This window comes from Littorina saxatilis, linkage group LG12 (assembly GCF_037325665.1).
Source record: "Littorina saxatilis isolate snail1 linkage group LG12, US_GU_Lsax_2.0, whole genome shotgun sequence".
Classification (NCBI taxonomy): Eukaryota; Metazoa; Mollusca; class Gastropoda; order Littorinimorpha; family Littorinidae; genus Littorina; species Littorina saxatilis.
This window is the reverse complement of record NC_090256.1, coordinates 54,961,358-54,979,647: the sequence shown is the minus strand read 5'-3', so window position 1 is coordinate 54,979,647 and position 18,290 is coordinate 54,961,358. Positions and strand designations below refer to the sequence as shown.

Here is an 18,290-nt window from a genome sequence, read left to right as displayed (position 1 = left end):
TCACTAAGTTTCTAATTATAGAAGCTCTAAATTTAAACTGCCGTTCTTTTTCATAAAAGTCAGGAATGACCGTATTTGTTTATTTCCGGGTCGTCTGGCAGCTTCAGGTGAACGATCGAGGTAGTCATGCAGTCACCTGACTCGTGCGTTTATAACTATTGATTGTTCATTTAAAATCTTGGTTACAATTGCAGATACATGTACTTCTAGTATGATAGATTTTAAAGATTGTGGATGGTTGTAGACGGGGGGAAGTTGTAATACTTCCTTATGTTGTACGGAGGACATCAACTTTCTATTTCGGAATGAGACTAGTAGCATGAATGAAAACCAACGACATTTAATGATTTAGTAGCAATTGTGGACGATGTTAAAAAGTCAAATTAGAGAGGGACAGGTTAATTAAATAGAGGTCTTCCCAATGGGTAATGTTGAACTTTAGCGTGTTAAATTCATAGCTCGTAATACAGATCATTAAGCTTCCAAATTTGCAGAAACTGCACTTGTAAGTCATTTAGGATCTCTTTGAAAATATTAAAGTCACCGAACGAACTGTACGAATGCATTTCGTTTACATGCATCAAAGAAGAAATTGTCCGTGTACGCCGACAAGGGAGGCAACTCTGTCGTGTAAGTGATGTCCCTTGGTTGAAAACGTAGGCATTTCCGCTTCATTTTCGTCGATCAAACAACCAAATTGATTAATTATTCTTAAGTTTGGAGCTCAATCCGTCAATCAATTTCACGACAAATGTTCTTTGGCTTGATTACAGGGACATGGATCAAAAATAAGTAAAGAATGCCCCTGGATTCTGAGCTATGAATTTAACACGCTAAAGTTCAACATTACCGGCGGATGATCAATAAAGCGATTTAGCAGTAAATCTGAAGATTGATAATTTTATCCCTTCTGACCTGTTACCATTGTAGCCGAAAATAGCTCGCTGCGTCTTTAGCCAGGTTTTCCCATGCAGGCTCACATATAATGAGCTAAGTTTAAGTCTTTTTAATTTGTACATAATTATTTGTATGTCTGTCCCATTAGGTCAACATTTTAACTTGTGAATATTTCGTTTTGTCAAAGAGTAAACATTCCAATAACTATATCAGTATATGACCTTACTTTGTTGTTATTTTTTATTTTGGAATGTTGACATGTCTATCTCAGTATCTGTTTTGTATCATGTATGTCTGCCATAATTACGAGACGAACGTTTATATTTTTACTTCGCCATGGAAGTAACCTAAAGCATCAAGGACATCTGAGTATATTTTCAAAAGAAAAGGGTATCATATTGAACACACACTGAATAATATAAACATCATCGTTAGGCGTTCGTCCCGATGGTAGGTTAAAGCCGATCGGCAGTATGGTACTTGCTCCATCTCGTTTTGAAAAGCTTACATGTAAAAGGGGCTCCTAGTCTTAATGTACCACACCACTTACAAATCTGGACAGAGTTATTTAAATAATAATAATAATGATAATAAATCATTTTTTAATAGCACAAGTCCCGATTCAAAGCTCCAAGCGCTTTACTATTCCGATAAACACCTCACACACGCGCATACACAAACACACACACACGATATATATATATATACAAATCATGACATTAGAAAATACAAGATTTCCGAACATTGTCTTTTTATTGTATTAACCATTGTAATTCTTGTTTTGTTACGGAAGTAAAGAGAAGCAGAGCAGACAGCAGAGTAAGCAGAATCTAGACTGCCGCCATGGTGAAGGAGCTGGGTGACATCTGCCTGGGCTTCATCCAGAACAACCTGAGCTCCATCCCCCAGCTGTGCAGCAACCTGCCCACGCTCTACAAGGAGCGACTCCTTGAGCGGCTAGCCTACCATGACATGCTGCACAAGGACTACCTGCCACACGTCAGCTACAACCTCATGTGCTCAGCATTGCGCCATATCAAACTCTACAAGTGCCACCAGGTGGACGACCATTTTCTCACTTTGCTGGCGGCCAGCAAGTGCGAGATAGAGGTGCTGGTTATTCACGGTTGCACCGCTGTTACAGGTAAGTTGACAACACTGATGGAGATCAAGAAGTTAACAATGATGACCAATCGGTTTGGGTCCAGTTCACCTTATCTCGTTTTTTCGTACTATTGATGTAGCCGCTGTCCAGTTAAACGTGACAGTATCGGAAGCGTTGTATCGTTTGACTGTATTGCAAAGTGTCGTTTGACCGTATGCTTTCACCACAGCCGCGCAAAAGAAGATACGTCACCGCATCAAAGCAACTTCAACCCCGAAACAAGAGCTGGACGCAGGAAAAAGATATCTCAAAAGTTATATTGATGCCTGTTCATCCGTTGTTAGCATGATATGAGGTAATCGAACGCCAACGAATCTTACTCAGTCTCAACTGCTGTTCAGAGTAATTATCTTCAGAACAACTTTTATATTTTTCATTTTTATTTGAACATTTCTGTTTTAATTCATGTGTGTGACATTGCAATGCCTAGCATGGCATAATATACGAAAAGATGTACTTTTAGGCCCAAAAAAAAATAGGTCTGTTTACGGTAACCCGACCGACCCTAGTTTTTTCGCGCGACCCTAGACTTTTTTTTGGCATTTGGGGAAGAAGAAAAAAAAAATCTTGTTTTTTTGGCAAAATAACGTAAAAATATGTTTTTTGGGAGAAAAAAAAAATTAAAATAAAAAAAATCCCGACCTACCGACCCTATTTTTTTGGCCTATGTTACCGTAAACAGACCTATTTTTTTGGGGGGCCTTATATTGCTTTTCTTAATTGGCAAACACATTATGTGTGTGTGTGTGCATGTGTGTTACACCTGCTAATAAACAAAAGGGAGAAAAGTGTTTTTGCATAGTTTTTTTCAAAGTGTGTGTCTGTGATCGGCATTCTCAAATGAAAAACAAACAAACAAGAGCGAGTACTCTATACGGTCAAACGGCACTATTAGTACGTTCCAGTGAATGCATACGATGAAATAGGAAACGGAGAAACGAGATACGGTCAACTGGGGCTACACCGACCAATCGATCATTGCTGGGGAAAAAAATCGCTTTTCAATTTATGGTTTTATTTTTTCTTAATAATATCTTTACCCAACCCAATTTAAAGTTTCATTCCTAATGAATTGGATTAAGAAAGGTTAATTGACAATGATGCTGAAAATTAAGGAAGGAAAAAATTCACACCTTGGTTCAATGGTTTTCTTCTTCTTCAAAACAACTGTATTCTTGTAATGAGGATGAGGCTGAAGGTGATGAAATTGATCAATGGACGAGAAAATCAGATCGGCTCTTGGCATACATATTTTCAACCCACTTTATGGCTTGAAAACTTTTGTTATAAACCAAGGGAGAGCAGAAGATGTCCTGTGATCAGAGATGTGCTCTCATTGGAATTAAATAGTTATTAATCCAGTTTGACCTATTTCTGGTTATTCATTATGAAGTTTTCCATTAGTACATTTAAAAAAAAAAGTTATTGTAATTTTTTTCTTTCAAATTCATGTAACCGTGGGTTTAAAAAAAATAAATATTGCCTTGCCTTGCCTTGGAAGGGTATTACATTATCCATGCCACTAGTAATGACTATCATGATCATTTATGGTTGGTTTGTAATTGTGCTGTTTGAAAGGCTGATTTTGAAAACGAGAAGCAGGACGAAGATGATAATAATAGTTATCGATTGTGGTCGAGTATACAGTGGTGAAGCTGATGTACGTAGAAGATGTGTTTCTCAAGCCCACGTCACATTGTTTAATTGAATCTAAACAAAAATCTGAAAAGATTTCAAACATTTCTTCTTTTTTTCAAGATGCTGGCGTAAAAGAGATCACAGCAGGGCAAGAAAAACTGTGTGTACTGGAGCTGAAGAAACTGCCTCGCCTTACCTCCCTTGGTCTGGCTGCAATTCACTCCCCTGCGCTTTGGAAGGTTGAGATGAAGAAGTGTCCGCTTATCACATGCGAGGGTGAGTTTAAAAGGTAGAACTAAGGGAGGGCAGACTATATGCAAGAGACTGACAGCAGTTGTTTTGCACTCATGATCGAGGTACAAGAACATCTGTGCCGGAGAAGGGTTGAATATTCTTCTTTTTCTCCAAAAGATCATAGAAAATTGTCGCATGTTATTCCTGTCTTTCTGTATGTGTGGTTGGGCTGACTTACAATTCTGCTTCTTACATTCAGTGCAAAGAATTCTAATGATATTTAGAAAATAAAACGGGGCAAAAAAAGATGTTTGGGCTGCAAACAGTTGCCGATAGGTCCAGAAGACCTTTCCTTCCATGGCTGTAAAAGGTATATATATGATACAAAAGGAAAACATGTACAGTGGAGTCCGGGTACAACGAATCTCAAGGGAGATACATTTTAGTTTGTTATATCAGCAATTCGCTGTAGAGTTTTCAACCCTAAATGGCCTTAAGACAAGTTTTCCTACTCACCTTCAAATGATCGTCCCATCGATCTCTCTGCATGTTTTCAACAGCTTCATAATATAATCCATAGAGAGAGGCATAGTTCAAATGTTCACTTTACTGTCACAATTTTTGAAGTAAAATTTAAAAAGCCGTGTAAAAGCATGTACATGTACATTCTGATCAATCTCCGTGTCCGTCAAAAAAGACACTGCACACACTGACACTGCCGCGACACACGTAAAAAGCTGTTTTGAAAAAGTCCAGAATGTTTGTCTGACGCTGCTCAGAACTGGCACACTTCTCCACTGTACACTCCAATTTGGAGATCATATCAAAGTCACAGACATCGCTGCACTTTGCCTGCAAGTAGCGACGTAGGGTATTGGCAGCAACACGTGCTTCTGTGGCAGTTGGTGTTGGGAGCGGTTCTGGGTCATCGTCTTCACCGCTTTCACTGGCTGTTCCGTGCACCTCCCGCTGTTTGTTCAGAGCTCGCTCATCACGCGATGTGCACTTGTGTTTGTGTATTTTTGTTTTTGGAGACAATTATTGACATCAGTTCGTTGTAGCCTTGTGACTTTTAGAGACAAAACGGCTCTGGGGCGATGAAAACGTGTTTGTTAAAAGAGGGGTTCGTTATGCAAATGAGTTCAAAAGGTTCGATGTAGCCGGAAAGTAACAAGTAAGAAATAGAAGGCTGTCTGCCGGGAAATCAATGGCAGTTTGTTAAAAGAGGGATTTCTTTATACCCAGGTTCGTTATTAACAGCTATTGTGTTTTCAGCGTAGCAATAGGGTCCGATATTTAGACGAGACAAGTAATGCCGACGAGTCGAAGACGAGTCGCATTATACTTGTTCGAGTCTAAATATCGGACCCTATTGCTACGCTGAAAATACAATAGCGATTATATAGCTGTTCTGACCTTGATTTGTTGTTCCAAATTTACAAAATGACAGTTTTTGCGTCGATGCGTTGATCTCAGGTTTTGATAGCAGACGCCGTTTCTTATGCGCATTAGTTTTGCGCAGGCGCCACACTGACTTTGGAAAAAAACTCGATTTGACAACACAGCTGTTAAACAGCTTTTTATTAGTTCTTTCGTATACAACAAAAAGAAGTTTGAGTTTTTTTTAATTTTGAACAAGACTACTTATGAAGAAGACCAAAACACAACATCAACGGAAAACTAGAAACAACTGAAGAACTAGGATGCAACAAGGGGAGGAGAAGAGAACAGCTAATCCGTACAACGCGAGCAGACGGCAGCGGAGTTTTCAGTTTGGGTGAATGGCGTTTATACTTGTCTCGTCATGAAGCGAATTTTTCAACCTCAGTTAAAAAAATTATGAACGACTACATGAATGTTAGTGCCATGGGTTGTACATCAATACTTCAGAGGGGAAGTGGGGTATTTAGTGTGGAGTTACGAAATAAGAAAAGCCGAATGCGAAAGTTTGTGTTAGTCGGCAACTGAGCTCACACAGGCACACAAAAACGGCTGTTCCGTTTTACTCCCCTGTTTGTACTACATCTTTCGACTTTGGGCATTTTGTGGTGTTTAGGGACAGAAAATAATTGGTTTAGTCCTGTTTATTCGGGAAGTTAGGAGAAAAGGGTATGCTATCGACATTTGTAAAGCTGTAAAACATTCCCGAGAAGAATTTCAAGTTGTCAGTGTATGCTGTCATCGATTGAAACATCGTGTGGTACAGATGGGTAAACCGGAACCATGCATCATTGTTATTGCCAATATGCTTTTGGATATTGGCAAAAATGGCCGACTTCCATAGCATTATGCTTTGATGATCGGAAGAGACCATCCAATCACAGCCCCCGAATTCCCCCACGTGTCCATCAGAATAGCTATATAGCTGGATTCCACTGTACGTGTAGCTCAGTGCAAAAGTATATTTACAAAGAGTCATCTCTGAAACAAAATTAGTTAAATTGACTTCTCTTTAGTGAGTTTGACGTATAACAGCTATGTACAATGACTTTGTGTGTGTTGCTTGTAATTGCCATATTGCCCATTTGAATAACGAGATTATTTTATCTTGTATCCTGTGTTCCAGGTGTTACAGCCTTAGCAAATGAGTGTCAAGGGATAAAAGTGTTGCGGATAGCGCACTGCCCTACACTTGAGAGACGGACATATGGATGTGTGGCAGCAGCCTTAGGTGATGTCTTGGTAAGTTGGAGTGTGAATATTGCAACACTGTGCCACATGTTGCTTTATTGTACTAACTAATACCAAGCTTTCTATGTTATTCATCAAGATTTTAGAAAAGAAAACTATCATTGAATATGTATGTATTATGGTCTTTCCGCCTTATGGATCCACCACAAGGATGTGTTTGACCCCATTGATTATTTTGTGATTCCTACAGGGATGCAGCTTCAAAAGACAAAAAATTCAGGACAAACATCCCAAGTAACCTTCCCACATGGATCCCATGTGGGCCCCGAGTAGGATCCCACATGGTGACGTTGTGGGCAGTGGGAGCCCAGTGGGGAGTAAATGGGACACGAGTGGGAAACGGGTGGGACACCAATGGGATCAAGGTGGGACACGGGTGGGATCAGGGTGGGACACGGGTGGGATCAGGGTGGGACACGAGTGGGATCAGGGTGGGACACGGGTGGGATCAGGGTGGGACACGGGTGGGATCAGGGTGGGACACGAGTGGGATTCACGGGTGGGAAACGAGTGGGATTCAGGTGGGAAACAAGTGGGGTTCAAATCGGAAACGTGTGGGACTACAGTGAGAAATGAGTGTTAAAATGATTGCATAACATAATGCTGGAACAAACTTTGCGACTCGGTGCCATAAATCATGAAGCATAGGGATGAGCGATTTAAAAAATCATCAATGTATATAAAAACAACAAGAACAACTCATACACACAGATACGTATTCAAGCACACACACTGGTTTTTAATCACTCAAATCAAGTTGACGCTGGATTACGAGCGCGCGCGCGGCCATGTGGGAAAGCCGTGTTCATGCGTTCATCAACCTTTGAGTTTGACAGTAATCTCACTAATCGTCTTCGCTTTGTTGAATATGAAGCCGTCATTATATCACTCTGTGTTCTTCAGATGAAATCTTTGATCCTTGCACATGCAATACTCGCGCTCACGGAATGTATTCACAGTCTATTCTCCGGCAATTGTAGCTCGCTGCGTCGGAACATTTTCCTGGCACGCTGTGTGGGAACAAGAGGGAATTCCCACTTTTATCCCATTTCTGTCGAAGTGCAAGCTTGTTTCCCAGAGACCAAGGGACGGCCCAGGTCTATACCACTTTCTTCCCATAGCTTTGACTGTGGGAGTTCTGTGGGATGGGAGTGGGCCCACTCTCCCATCCTCTTCCCACTCATTCACCACTGGGAAACCAGTGGGAATTCAATATGCGTGTTACTTGGAATATACCACTAATGACATTGATTTTTCAGGAGGAGCTGGATCTGGGGATTCCAGGTGTAACTGATGAAGAGCTGGTTCAGTTATCGCGGCATTGTTCAAACTTGAAAAAGTGAGTATCATAATGATGATCGAGGGGGGAAAAGAGAAAAAGAAAGCAACAAAAAACACTTCTTTGCTGTGATCCTTTACAGAAGATGTTATTGCGCACACACACACACACACACACATACACACACACACACACATACACACACACACACACACACACACACACACACACACACACACTATAAATGGTATTTGGATCCGATGTACATTCCCTGGAAGATTACTCAACCGCATTTAAAGTCAGTAGAAAACCCTTAATGTTAACTCCACAATTAGCAAGAGCTGAATCGTCTGCGTCTCGAGATGAACAGATGCTTGAACAGAACAAACCTAACATGCCTACCCATGCTTCAGTTTGTGCTTGTACGTAGTATGGTTAATAAACCTTGGTATGATTCTCTAATGAACCGATGATGATTTATGCAAAAAGATACAGATGTTTTTACGCCGTTAGTCATAAGATCCCATTCGTCAGTAAGTTTTTCTTGTTTATGCAGTTAGTGTGTATCCTGCTGTTATCATTGTTGGGTGTGGCTGCATGTATACCTATGCTATGGCGTGTATGAAATTTGTAGCTGAGTAGCGTGCAAAGGGGTGAGTGGGTGTCTGTCTTAATTGTCTCATCTCTGTGTGTGCTCCAGATCAAACAACAAATGTTACGTATGAAAAGGATGTTCTGCGTTACAGGTTGAATCTTACAGGAGCAAAAGCTGTGGGAAAAGAAGCCTTAATAAAGGTGTGTATCTTTCTTGTCAACCTTTCTTTTGTTTTAACGAATGAACAAGGAAGAAGAGAAAGAAATGTGCATGAATGCATAATAATTTATCCTTTTTATTGTACTACAGGTTAGTTTGTGTGTGTACATGCTTGTGTTTATGTTCTGATTTAATGGCCATCAATTCTAAATTCTTCATGACCTCCAAATCTGTTTTCCAACAGATGTTTAGCAAAATTGTACAATATGGCATTAAAAAGCCTTCACCTGTAGTATTCCATGACCCTAATAATGCATTCTCTTAACCTCATTTCTCCCCACAGCTGTTCCAGGGGTGCACAAGACTTCAAAGCCTAGATCTGTCATACTGCAGCCGCCTGGCAAAGAACAGTGAGTGCCAAGCGCTGTGGACGTTACCGCAGACACTAAAGGAGCTGTCACTGTGTGGAATTCAGCTGGAGGATCAGCAGGTCTTTGTGGAAGCCTTGCAGCGTCTGCGCTCACTGACCTCTTTGCGTTTGTGTGGTGTGTCTGCCCTCAATGACACCACATTGAGAAAGGTAAACAGACCTGGGAACCCATACGATTTAGCTGTATTAAAAATGTAAGCATGATTATCTAAATAACGATTAGTACGGTCAGTGGAAAAAAATCCGACGAGAAAAAATCCTACACTTCTTTTCTTCACAACCGCATCCCGAATCCGATACAGTATTTTGACACATGATTATAGTTTTTGTCGGTAAAATACTGAAAGAAGAATTTGTTTTAAACATATTGGTAAACTTAATGTACAGTGCGACCAATTATGTCTGTTAGTCCGATGTGTTGTATGGGTGTGTGTTTTTTGTATGTTTTAGATTATTCAGTTGTTGCTATTGCGGTTTGCATTTTAGTTCAGTACATGTTGACTCGTTCATCATGCGTTGGTCTGGTGATTGCTCATTTTTCATTGATTGGTTAGGTATGATTTTTCAGTTATTTATCTGTTACTTTCGCATTCCCCATTCATATACTGTATCTCAATTGTCGTTGCAGATTTTGGAACACGTGGGTTCTAATTTGGAAACACTAGACATCAGTGGTGGTTTCACCAAGACTCTTACCGATGAGGGGCTTCGAGCTATAACCAAGCATTGTCGGCAGCTGCAGGAAATGTGCCTGAGCCTTCTCACGCAAGTCACTGGAGTCACGCTGTCTCCAATCTTTCAAGATCCTAAACGAGCGAACAATTTCCGCAAACTTTACCTCAGCTGCAGAGAGGTAGGTCAAAAGGTTCTTGCTTTTGCTTTGACCAATTACTCTATGTATCACATACTGCCTAATATATATTGCCAAGCAAAAAAGAATAGGAAAAAAAAAGAAGATATACATATTTGCGCATAAAAAAAATCGGATGACTTCTACTGAACAGTTTTCTTAAAATTCTTGATACTTCTTTACAACCTGCGTCTTTATAAACAACAAAAGATGAATTGTGGGAGGTATTAGGTTAATATGAGCAATATGAGTGGAGTTGTTTCTGGAAAAGTGGGAGTGACGATGCCTTGATTAATTAAGTTCTTTTTACACCTTCACAGAGAGAGAGTCTGAGAAAACAAAATAGTGAAAGGGAGAAGCTCGTAAGTCAGAGAGTCCTAAAACAGAGATTTCATTGTCTTTGATATGAAATGAGACTTGAGTAAGAAGGACTAAAATAAATTAACAATTCATGCAGAAATATTATCACCAAGAGTTAATAGAATTACACACACCAGATTTAGAAACACATACCAGATTATGAATCGGTTGGGACAAAAAGTCTTCTTCAGCAACAAACAAGCAAAAAAAAGAAAAATTAAGTTGTGGAAAGAGAGAAAGAAAGAAAAAAAAGCCAAAACGAAAAGGTATGAGGACCCAACATTGTACTTGTCCTTTTTTCATTCATTGCTGTGTGTGTTTTATGAGTGTGAGCTTGTACTTGTATACATGAGGTGATGTGTGTGTGTGCGTATTTTGGACAAAAAGTCTTCTTCAGCAATAAACAAGCCAAAAAAAAGGAAAATCAAGTGCCAAAAAACAGAAAATAGCCGAAAGAAAAAGTATGAGAACCCAACATATTGAAATTGTCCTTTTGCTGAAGATTTTGTTGTTGAAACGCGTTCGTATTCCTGTGATTATGTGTCCTCTTTAACGATGATGTTTTTATTGTTACAATTGATGAATTGAACCCCCCTATTTAAGACCCCCCAATTTAAGACTTTCTCCCATCTAGGACCTTGTTTTCTTAGACTTTCTACTCATAACCTCTGTTAGTTTACCTCCTTTTTAAGACTCCCTCCTTTTTAAGACTCCCTCCTTTTTAAGACTCCCTCCTTTTTAAGACTCCCTCCTTTTTAAGACCTGAGATGGGGGGGGGTGGGGGGTGTTCCACTATAATGTTTTTATTGCTACTTCGTTCAAGGTTTCATGGTAGGTCACAGTGTGTTGTTGTTGCAGCTGGATGTGTCGGTCCTATCCCAGGTGTCGTTGTGCTGCCATGAGCTGACCTTGCTGGAGATCTCTGGCATCACGGCCGCCACGGATGACTTGCTCTTTCAGCTGGCTGACAACTGTCCTAAACTCACTCACCTGGGCATCAAAGGCTGCAGACAGGTGTGTAGAGGTTTTCTGTTTGATTAGCTTCCTGCATGATCTGATCAACAAAGGGAAGTAAGCGCTCTAAAATGCATACGATGTGTGGTTATAGAGTGAGTGAGAGTTATGCGGAACAAGTCTCCTGGCTGGCACCTGAGAGAATAACAAGCATTAAAATCAACAAGCCACTTTCATTATCAAAAAGGATGGTCGCCGCAAGTGCATATAAATATATGTTCCTCATTCTCTCAGGTAACGCTTGCGTACACAGTCATACACAAGAACCAGCCCTGACCCAACATACTCCAAGACTGGTTTTAACAGAACAAACACAAACATTGTTACAGGGTTGCCTGGAAAGTTTCTGTGAGAATCTTAAACAAATGAGGCAGAGCGCTATTTAAATATATCTTTTTATTAGTCTTCTGCAGCATGTTTAATTTAATGTTCAGCTTCATGAGGTTTGAACCTAAAGGGTGATCTTAATTGTTATTGCTCTTTCTGAGCCCAACCTCTAGCTGCTGTCTTTCTACGTTGTATGCTATTAGTATTACATGTACTTAGTTTGATAATTGTGTTTGGGTATAATTTTGGACCTCTTGCTCATATAGCTGATGCATTGCAATTATGTGTGTGTATGTGTGTGTGTGTATGTGTGTGTGTGTGTGTGTGTGTGTGTGTGTGTGTGTGTGTGTGTGTGTTATGTGTGTGAGCCTGTAGATGTATACATGGGGTAATTTGTGTGTCTGTTTGTCTTTCTGCGTGTCTGTCTCTTTTTGTCTAGGTCTGTGTGAACGCTCTTAGTTGATTTTCTGCATACTCTTTCATTTTTACCTGGAACCTCTAAAAACATCAATTTTTGTCCGCGTTTTATATGGTTTAAACTTGAAACTTTTAGGCTTAATTTATAAGGGAAAAGGTTAAGATAATCGTGTTCTCATTGATTTTGTTGACAGATTACAGATAGAGCTGTGTGTGAGCTGGTGCGCCAGTGTCCAATCAAAAGCTTGGTCTTGTCCGGTATTCACGGTTTGACCGACAAGTGTATCTTTGCTCTCGCCAACAGTCGGCCGGAGCTGGAGGAAATCTATCTCAACGGTTGCGCACAAATCACACCAGCTGCTGTGCGGTATCTCTGTGTGAGTATATAACTGATAGTTTTGCAGTGTTGTTGTCAGGCCTATAAAGTTCTGTTTTTTGGTCGCTGACACATACTTTTTTCATCTGACGCATTGCTCAGGCGCCTGGCGCGGGTCAACCATCCAAAAATGTTAACGCGTAGTAGGACTAATCTGACTGTCAATTTTTTTTTATCCGCAGACTTCACAAAGGAAGCTACTCTTCTCTAACATTTAGGGAACACAACTCAAATGGGTTCTGAATAATAAAAGCCACATATGCCTCGGTGACAAGACAAAAATGGAGAATAAAATGCTGACCTACCTGGATTTTTTTTGATTTTTTTTTGGGGGGGGGGGGGGGGGGGGGGGGGCGTTATCTATGCTGTAACGGTATGTTGCTGGATGTGTGTGTATGTGTAAAGAATATTGCTGTCTTGGGTTGGTCGGTTGATTTTTTTCTGCTAAACAATATTTTCTTGACAATTTTCCCCCGTCCTTTTTTCCTCTTTGTTTATCTGGTGTTGAAATTCAACCAAGTGAGCATCACATTTCAGGTGAATCAAATGTGTTTTCATTTTTCGCAGGATTGCTGTATCACACGTCTGTTTGCAAACCACGCCATTCCGAATGCAGTGCCTAACCAGCTCATGGCAAAAAATCTGGACACTGGGGAATTCTGTCGTGCTGATCTCATGCCGGTCAATATGAATAACAGTGATGCTACAGACCCACACAGCTGAGAGACACAAATGGATGTAGGTGTGCCTTGCTCAAAATCATTCCAGAAACTTTGACAATGGGCTTAGTACCATATTTTCCGGACTGTACGCATCGATCAGTGCTTTGCTCCAGTGCAGTCTGACCCCTGCCGCTAGCGCCTTTTCTGTTGCAGAACTACACCATTTAGTGGGGGGATAACATCAGTTCCACATCAGCGTTGAAACTGAACTTACTGGTTGGACATGGTGATCTCGTGTAGCTTATATATACATGACAAACATGCCTGAACTACTCAAAGGAAGTCATGTTGGACAGTTGTACACATGCAGAATTCAACAGGTAAAAACGTTGAGGACTGAATGGAATTATGCAGATTATTTCTGCTATGTTAGGCCCCCCCCCAAAAAAATATGTTGGTTTAGGGTAACCCAACCGACCCTATTTTTTTCCTGCCAACCCTAACACTTTTTTTTCCTTTCTAAAAAAACCTAAAAACTTTTGGCACATTTTGCAAACCATACCGAGACTAAGGGAAGTAACCTCCTTTGAACTCAACTAAATTTATAAAACAAAAAAACATAAAAAGCCGACCAACCGACCCTATTTTTTTTGGTCACGTTACCGGGTAAAGCAATTATTTTTGTGTTGCCTTATGTGCAGCTTATTAGTTGCATGCATCTCAAACATCATGACTGAACTACAGTTTAGTTACACAAATGATTGATGCCCTTTATTACCTTGTAGGCCGTAAAAAAACAAAATTATCATTTTTATTTTCATTACTTTGTTGTCCCATCGCTGAGAAATTCGGGTCACTTCCCCCCAGTGGAAAGCTAGCAGCAACAGTCCGTCGCGCTACCCAGGTGTATGCATGTTTAGGTGTAATCAGCCACCTGCATTTATGGCAGAATGACCGACATCTTTTACGTGCCACAGTGGTGACACGGAGGTGGAACATGGATACCGTCTATCAGTCTGCACATAAAGTTGACCCGTGTCCGTCTCGGCCCGGATTGGAACATGCGACCTTAGGATCACAACTCCAGTGCTCTACCAACTGAGCTACCGGCCGGGCCCCCCAAGATATGGTGACCATGCATCTTCATGTGCCATACATCGATCATGCCCAGAGTTGAGATATTGACATAATTAGCAAAATTCATTTGCTCATTGCCAATCAAGGTAAATGCAAGAATGTTTTGCTCCTGGCAACTTACAACAGCTCTCCAAATACAACATGGGACCAGAGGTTCTCCTTTTGAAGATAAAGTATTGACAATTGAGAGTGTTACCATTAAATTGAGTAAAAAAAAAAAGTAAATTTTAAGGGGCTTATTGTCCGTCAGGTCTTAATTGCCTATATTGGACATGAATTGGTTTATACGATTCGAGTTTTTACGCCCTCACGGCTTTTGATGTATGCGTGTTTAGGTGGTATCAGCCATCTGCACTTATGGTAGAATGACCAAGATCTTTAACGTGCCATTGTGGTGACACGGGGGTGGGAGATGGATACCGTCTCTGGGTCTGCACATAAAGTTGACCCGTGTCCGTCCCGGCCCGAATTCGAACCAGCGACCTTTCGATCACAAGTCCAGTGCTCTACCACCTGAGCTACCCGGGCCCCCTATTAAATTGACAATTCTGTGTGGCCTTTTATTGGCTGTATATAGAGGAGCAGGTCCTTACCCCAGTGTGAATGTTTTGTTGTTAAAAACTCCAGTGCTAATATAATGTGTACGGGTATGATTGTTAGGAAGTCTTTTTTGTGCTTAAATGGAAAATTTTGTAAGGACTAAGTTGGCATTATATGAGGATATATAATTTTATCCTACATACATGAGAAAGATCATGAGATAACACTATCGTTCAAACCACACGTGTTTATATCATGTAAATGAGGTCGTGTCAAACTAGTCTGGCAGGGACCTGCTTTTTCACTGCTTATGATGCCATAGTCACCAAGACAAACGTCATTATGGAGGAGTTTGAGAACTAACACATCATGCTACACTTTCTAGAGTGACGTTTATTTGCTTTGACAAAAAAGATTGCACAAGGCTTTGGAAGAAATCGAGGTTCCAAAAGAAGCATCTTCAATTCGGACTGTGGGACGTTTTAAGTAAAATACACGTAAGAACAGTGTGTAGGATAAACAGAATACTATACATGGCTTGCTGTGATTTACACTCGCTGCTTTTTCAAATATTGAAAAGCTCGCTTTCGATCGAAGTTCAATATTTAAAAACGCAACTCGTGTAAATCTGGTATGACATAGCAAGCCATGTAGTATTCTCTATATAATTATGCATGTGTCTGGTTTTGATGGAGACTAATTTCTGGTTTGTTTAATTTTTTGTACTTGATGTGTGTTTGTGCTGTATAACTCTGTGTGTGTACATGCTGTATAACTCTGTGTGTGTGTGTGTGTGTGTGTGTACATGCTGTATAACTCTCTGTGTGTTTGTGTGTGTGTGTCTACATGCTGTATAACTCTCTGTGTGTGTGTGTGAGCATCGGCACGCAATAAAGTATGAAGTGAAGTTAGGAGGGGGCGAGGAGTAAGGAGAGGCGAGTGGTACTCACAGTGTGTGTTTGTGTGTGTTCACGGGTGAACCACGTGGTTACTATACGGAAGAAGAAGAATTCAAATTGTGGGTTGCCTCTCATTCAGTCTTTGTTCAGTCTTGTGTGCTCTGTGTGTGCGGCCAGATCAAAGGCATTGGGTGGCCTTGTTTACAGACACGACCTTCTTCCCAGGGGTCAATGACCCAGTTTTTGCCATGAGAGGTGGTTCCCCTGTCATATCTGAGAGAGGAAACACTTCCTGCATGGGGGTCAGTGACCGGTCAGTGACCGAGTTTAACAGAGTGGAAATCTGTGTGTGGGCCAGATCAAAGGCAGGGCAGTACCTAGTAGAAACATGCATTATCACAAGTTGTTTGACTGATACTCAAGCGGTCTCTTTGATTTTTTTCGTAGTTCACGGTACTATGACCAAGTCGAAATTTCGGATAGGACACAATAACAATTCGGTCCCTTCAATTTCGTCTTATCCGGATTTGCCTGTATTGTGAAACTTGAGATTGGGATGAATTTAAATCTTGTTATACACTCATTAACAATATTAGGTGTGAGACAGCTATTGCTATGTGAGAATATTGCTGAATTATATATAACTAAGCAGACAAAAAAGTCTTTGAGGGGCATTTGTAGATAATATAGTATTACGGATTACTTTTAATCCTTTACAGTAATGATCCAGTGTTGAATGAGTGTTTGAATGGATCGGAAGGCTGCTTTTATCACATAATTAAAGGCATGAATTGATCTGTGATGATTTTATGTTTTGATGATACTTAATACTTGATGGTTAGTACTTTACAGAATAGTCTGTGAGGTTTTCATGCATAATGAAGACAAGATATTGGTCTATATTCCTATTTTCTGTAATTGTGAAAAACTGAGAATGCTTGTGGTTTATATACAAGGTGGTGTGACAGGGATGTTGACAGCGGGACAATGTGCTGTACAAAATGATCCTAAATAAATTGTCATGTGGTTTGAATTAAACTGACAGTTGGTGGCCAAAATGACCTTTTCTTATGAAAACAAGATCAATTGCTCATACATGTACGACTCACTTACCTTTGTTGTACATAATATAAATCATAATTAAGCAGATAAACTATACTGCTCTAACTCCATAAAAGTTAAAGCAAATGATAATTTCGTACTTATTGAACCCACTGTGACCTTAACATTTGACCAGGATCAGGCAGACTTGGTTCATGTCTCAAGGTCACCAAACTCTAAAAGTGTGTGAAGGTTAGAAGCCATCGATCACTTCCAAACTGTTCAAGCAAAATAATGATTTCTTCGTTTTTGGACCTCCCTGTAACCTTGAAATTTGATGACCATCATATCTGGATTTGATTAAACCATGGACGTGTGAGAAGTTTCAAAGCTCTAATTTACCAAGCAGAGAAAATGAGACTTTGCTATGTTGTTATCCAACATGACCCAGCTGTGACATATTAGTACCAGGAACAACCAAGTTTACCTCATCTCTGGAAGTCATCAAACCAGGCTGGAAGTGTTTGAAGTTTCAAAGCTCCAGCTTCGAAACTGTCCAAACAAAAAAAAGATGTATTTTCAAATTGTTGGACCTTCTTCTTCTTCGTTCATGGGCTTAGACTCCCACGCTCACTAACGAGTGGATGTTTACGTGTATGACCGTTCAGGCAGCATACGCCGATTTCAGGGGAGGCATGCTGGGTATTTTCGTGTTTCTATAACCCACCGAACTCTGATATATACATGATCTTTTCCGTGCGCACTTGGTCTTGTGCTTGCGTGTACACATGAAGGGAGTTAAGTCACTAGCAGGTCTGCACATAAGTTGACCTGGGAGATCGGAAAAATCTCCACTCTAAACCTACCAGGCGGCAGCGACCGGGATTCGAACTCACGACCTGCCGATTAGGAGGCCGACGTCTTACCACCACGCCACTGCGCCCGTCGGTAAATTGTTGGACCTAAACTTGACCCTGCTATATATATGACTTTGAAATTGGACCAGGGTGAACCAAACTTGGGGTATATAAGACCATAGAAGTATGTAAAGTTTTACAGATCTGGCTTAACAAAAATATTGCACAAAATTATATGTTTTGCATTTGGTGACACCACAAGTGGATAAAAAAATACTACAAGTTCACATCACTGTTCATTGGCTTTATCGACGCCCGTTTTTGACCGCTTGCTTCCAGGCTTTATATATGATAAACCGTCCATAGATCGTCGTCCTCCCGAACATATTTCTTTGTATGTCATCAAGAATAGAGGAGTTCGGGTAGGGAAATCCTTTCATGCAATGACGTCAGCACCTTTTGGCGATTAATTGGTAAATGCATTTCGAAGCCAGACCACAACATAATTGGTCACGCTTGAAATTATCGCTACTTGATATGCTTTCCAAACGTATACGAAGTGAACGGGAGCATAGGGTCAGTTATTAACTAAACTTGCCTCAAACAGGGAGATAAAAAGAACAGTACAGTCGAGACCGGATGTAAGAAAGTCGTCGGGACCCACTTTTTGTCTTTCATACATCCGGTCTTTACTAAATCCGGTTAACCGGATGTATGAAAAT

At 40.5% G+C, this 18,290-nt stretch overlaps 1 protein-coding gene across 1 annotated transcript; it reads left to right on the top strand.

Moving 5' to 3' along the window:
* The first annotated feature begins 12 nt into the window (after positions 1–12).
* On the top strand, positions 13–16,467 carry LOC138982272 (F-box/LRR-repeat protein 2-like). The gene is made up of 11 exons (XM_070355516.1): positions 13–120; positions 1,691–2,041; positions 3,821–3,976; positions 6,501–6,616; positions 7,885–7,964; positions 8,651–8,699; positions 9,002–9,238; positions 9,717–9,941; positions 11,157–11,312; positions 12,251–12,433; positions 13,000–16,467. Exons 2-11 carry the CDS (start codon positions 1,741–1,743, stop codon positions 13,153–13,155), a joined length of 1,659 nt encoding a protein of 552 aa, XP_070211617.1. The 5' UTR covers positions 13–120; positions 1,691–1,740; the 3' UTR covers positions 13,156–16,467.
* The last annotated feature ends 1,823 nt before the right edge of the window (positions 16,468–18,290 follow it).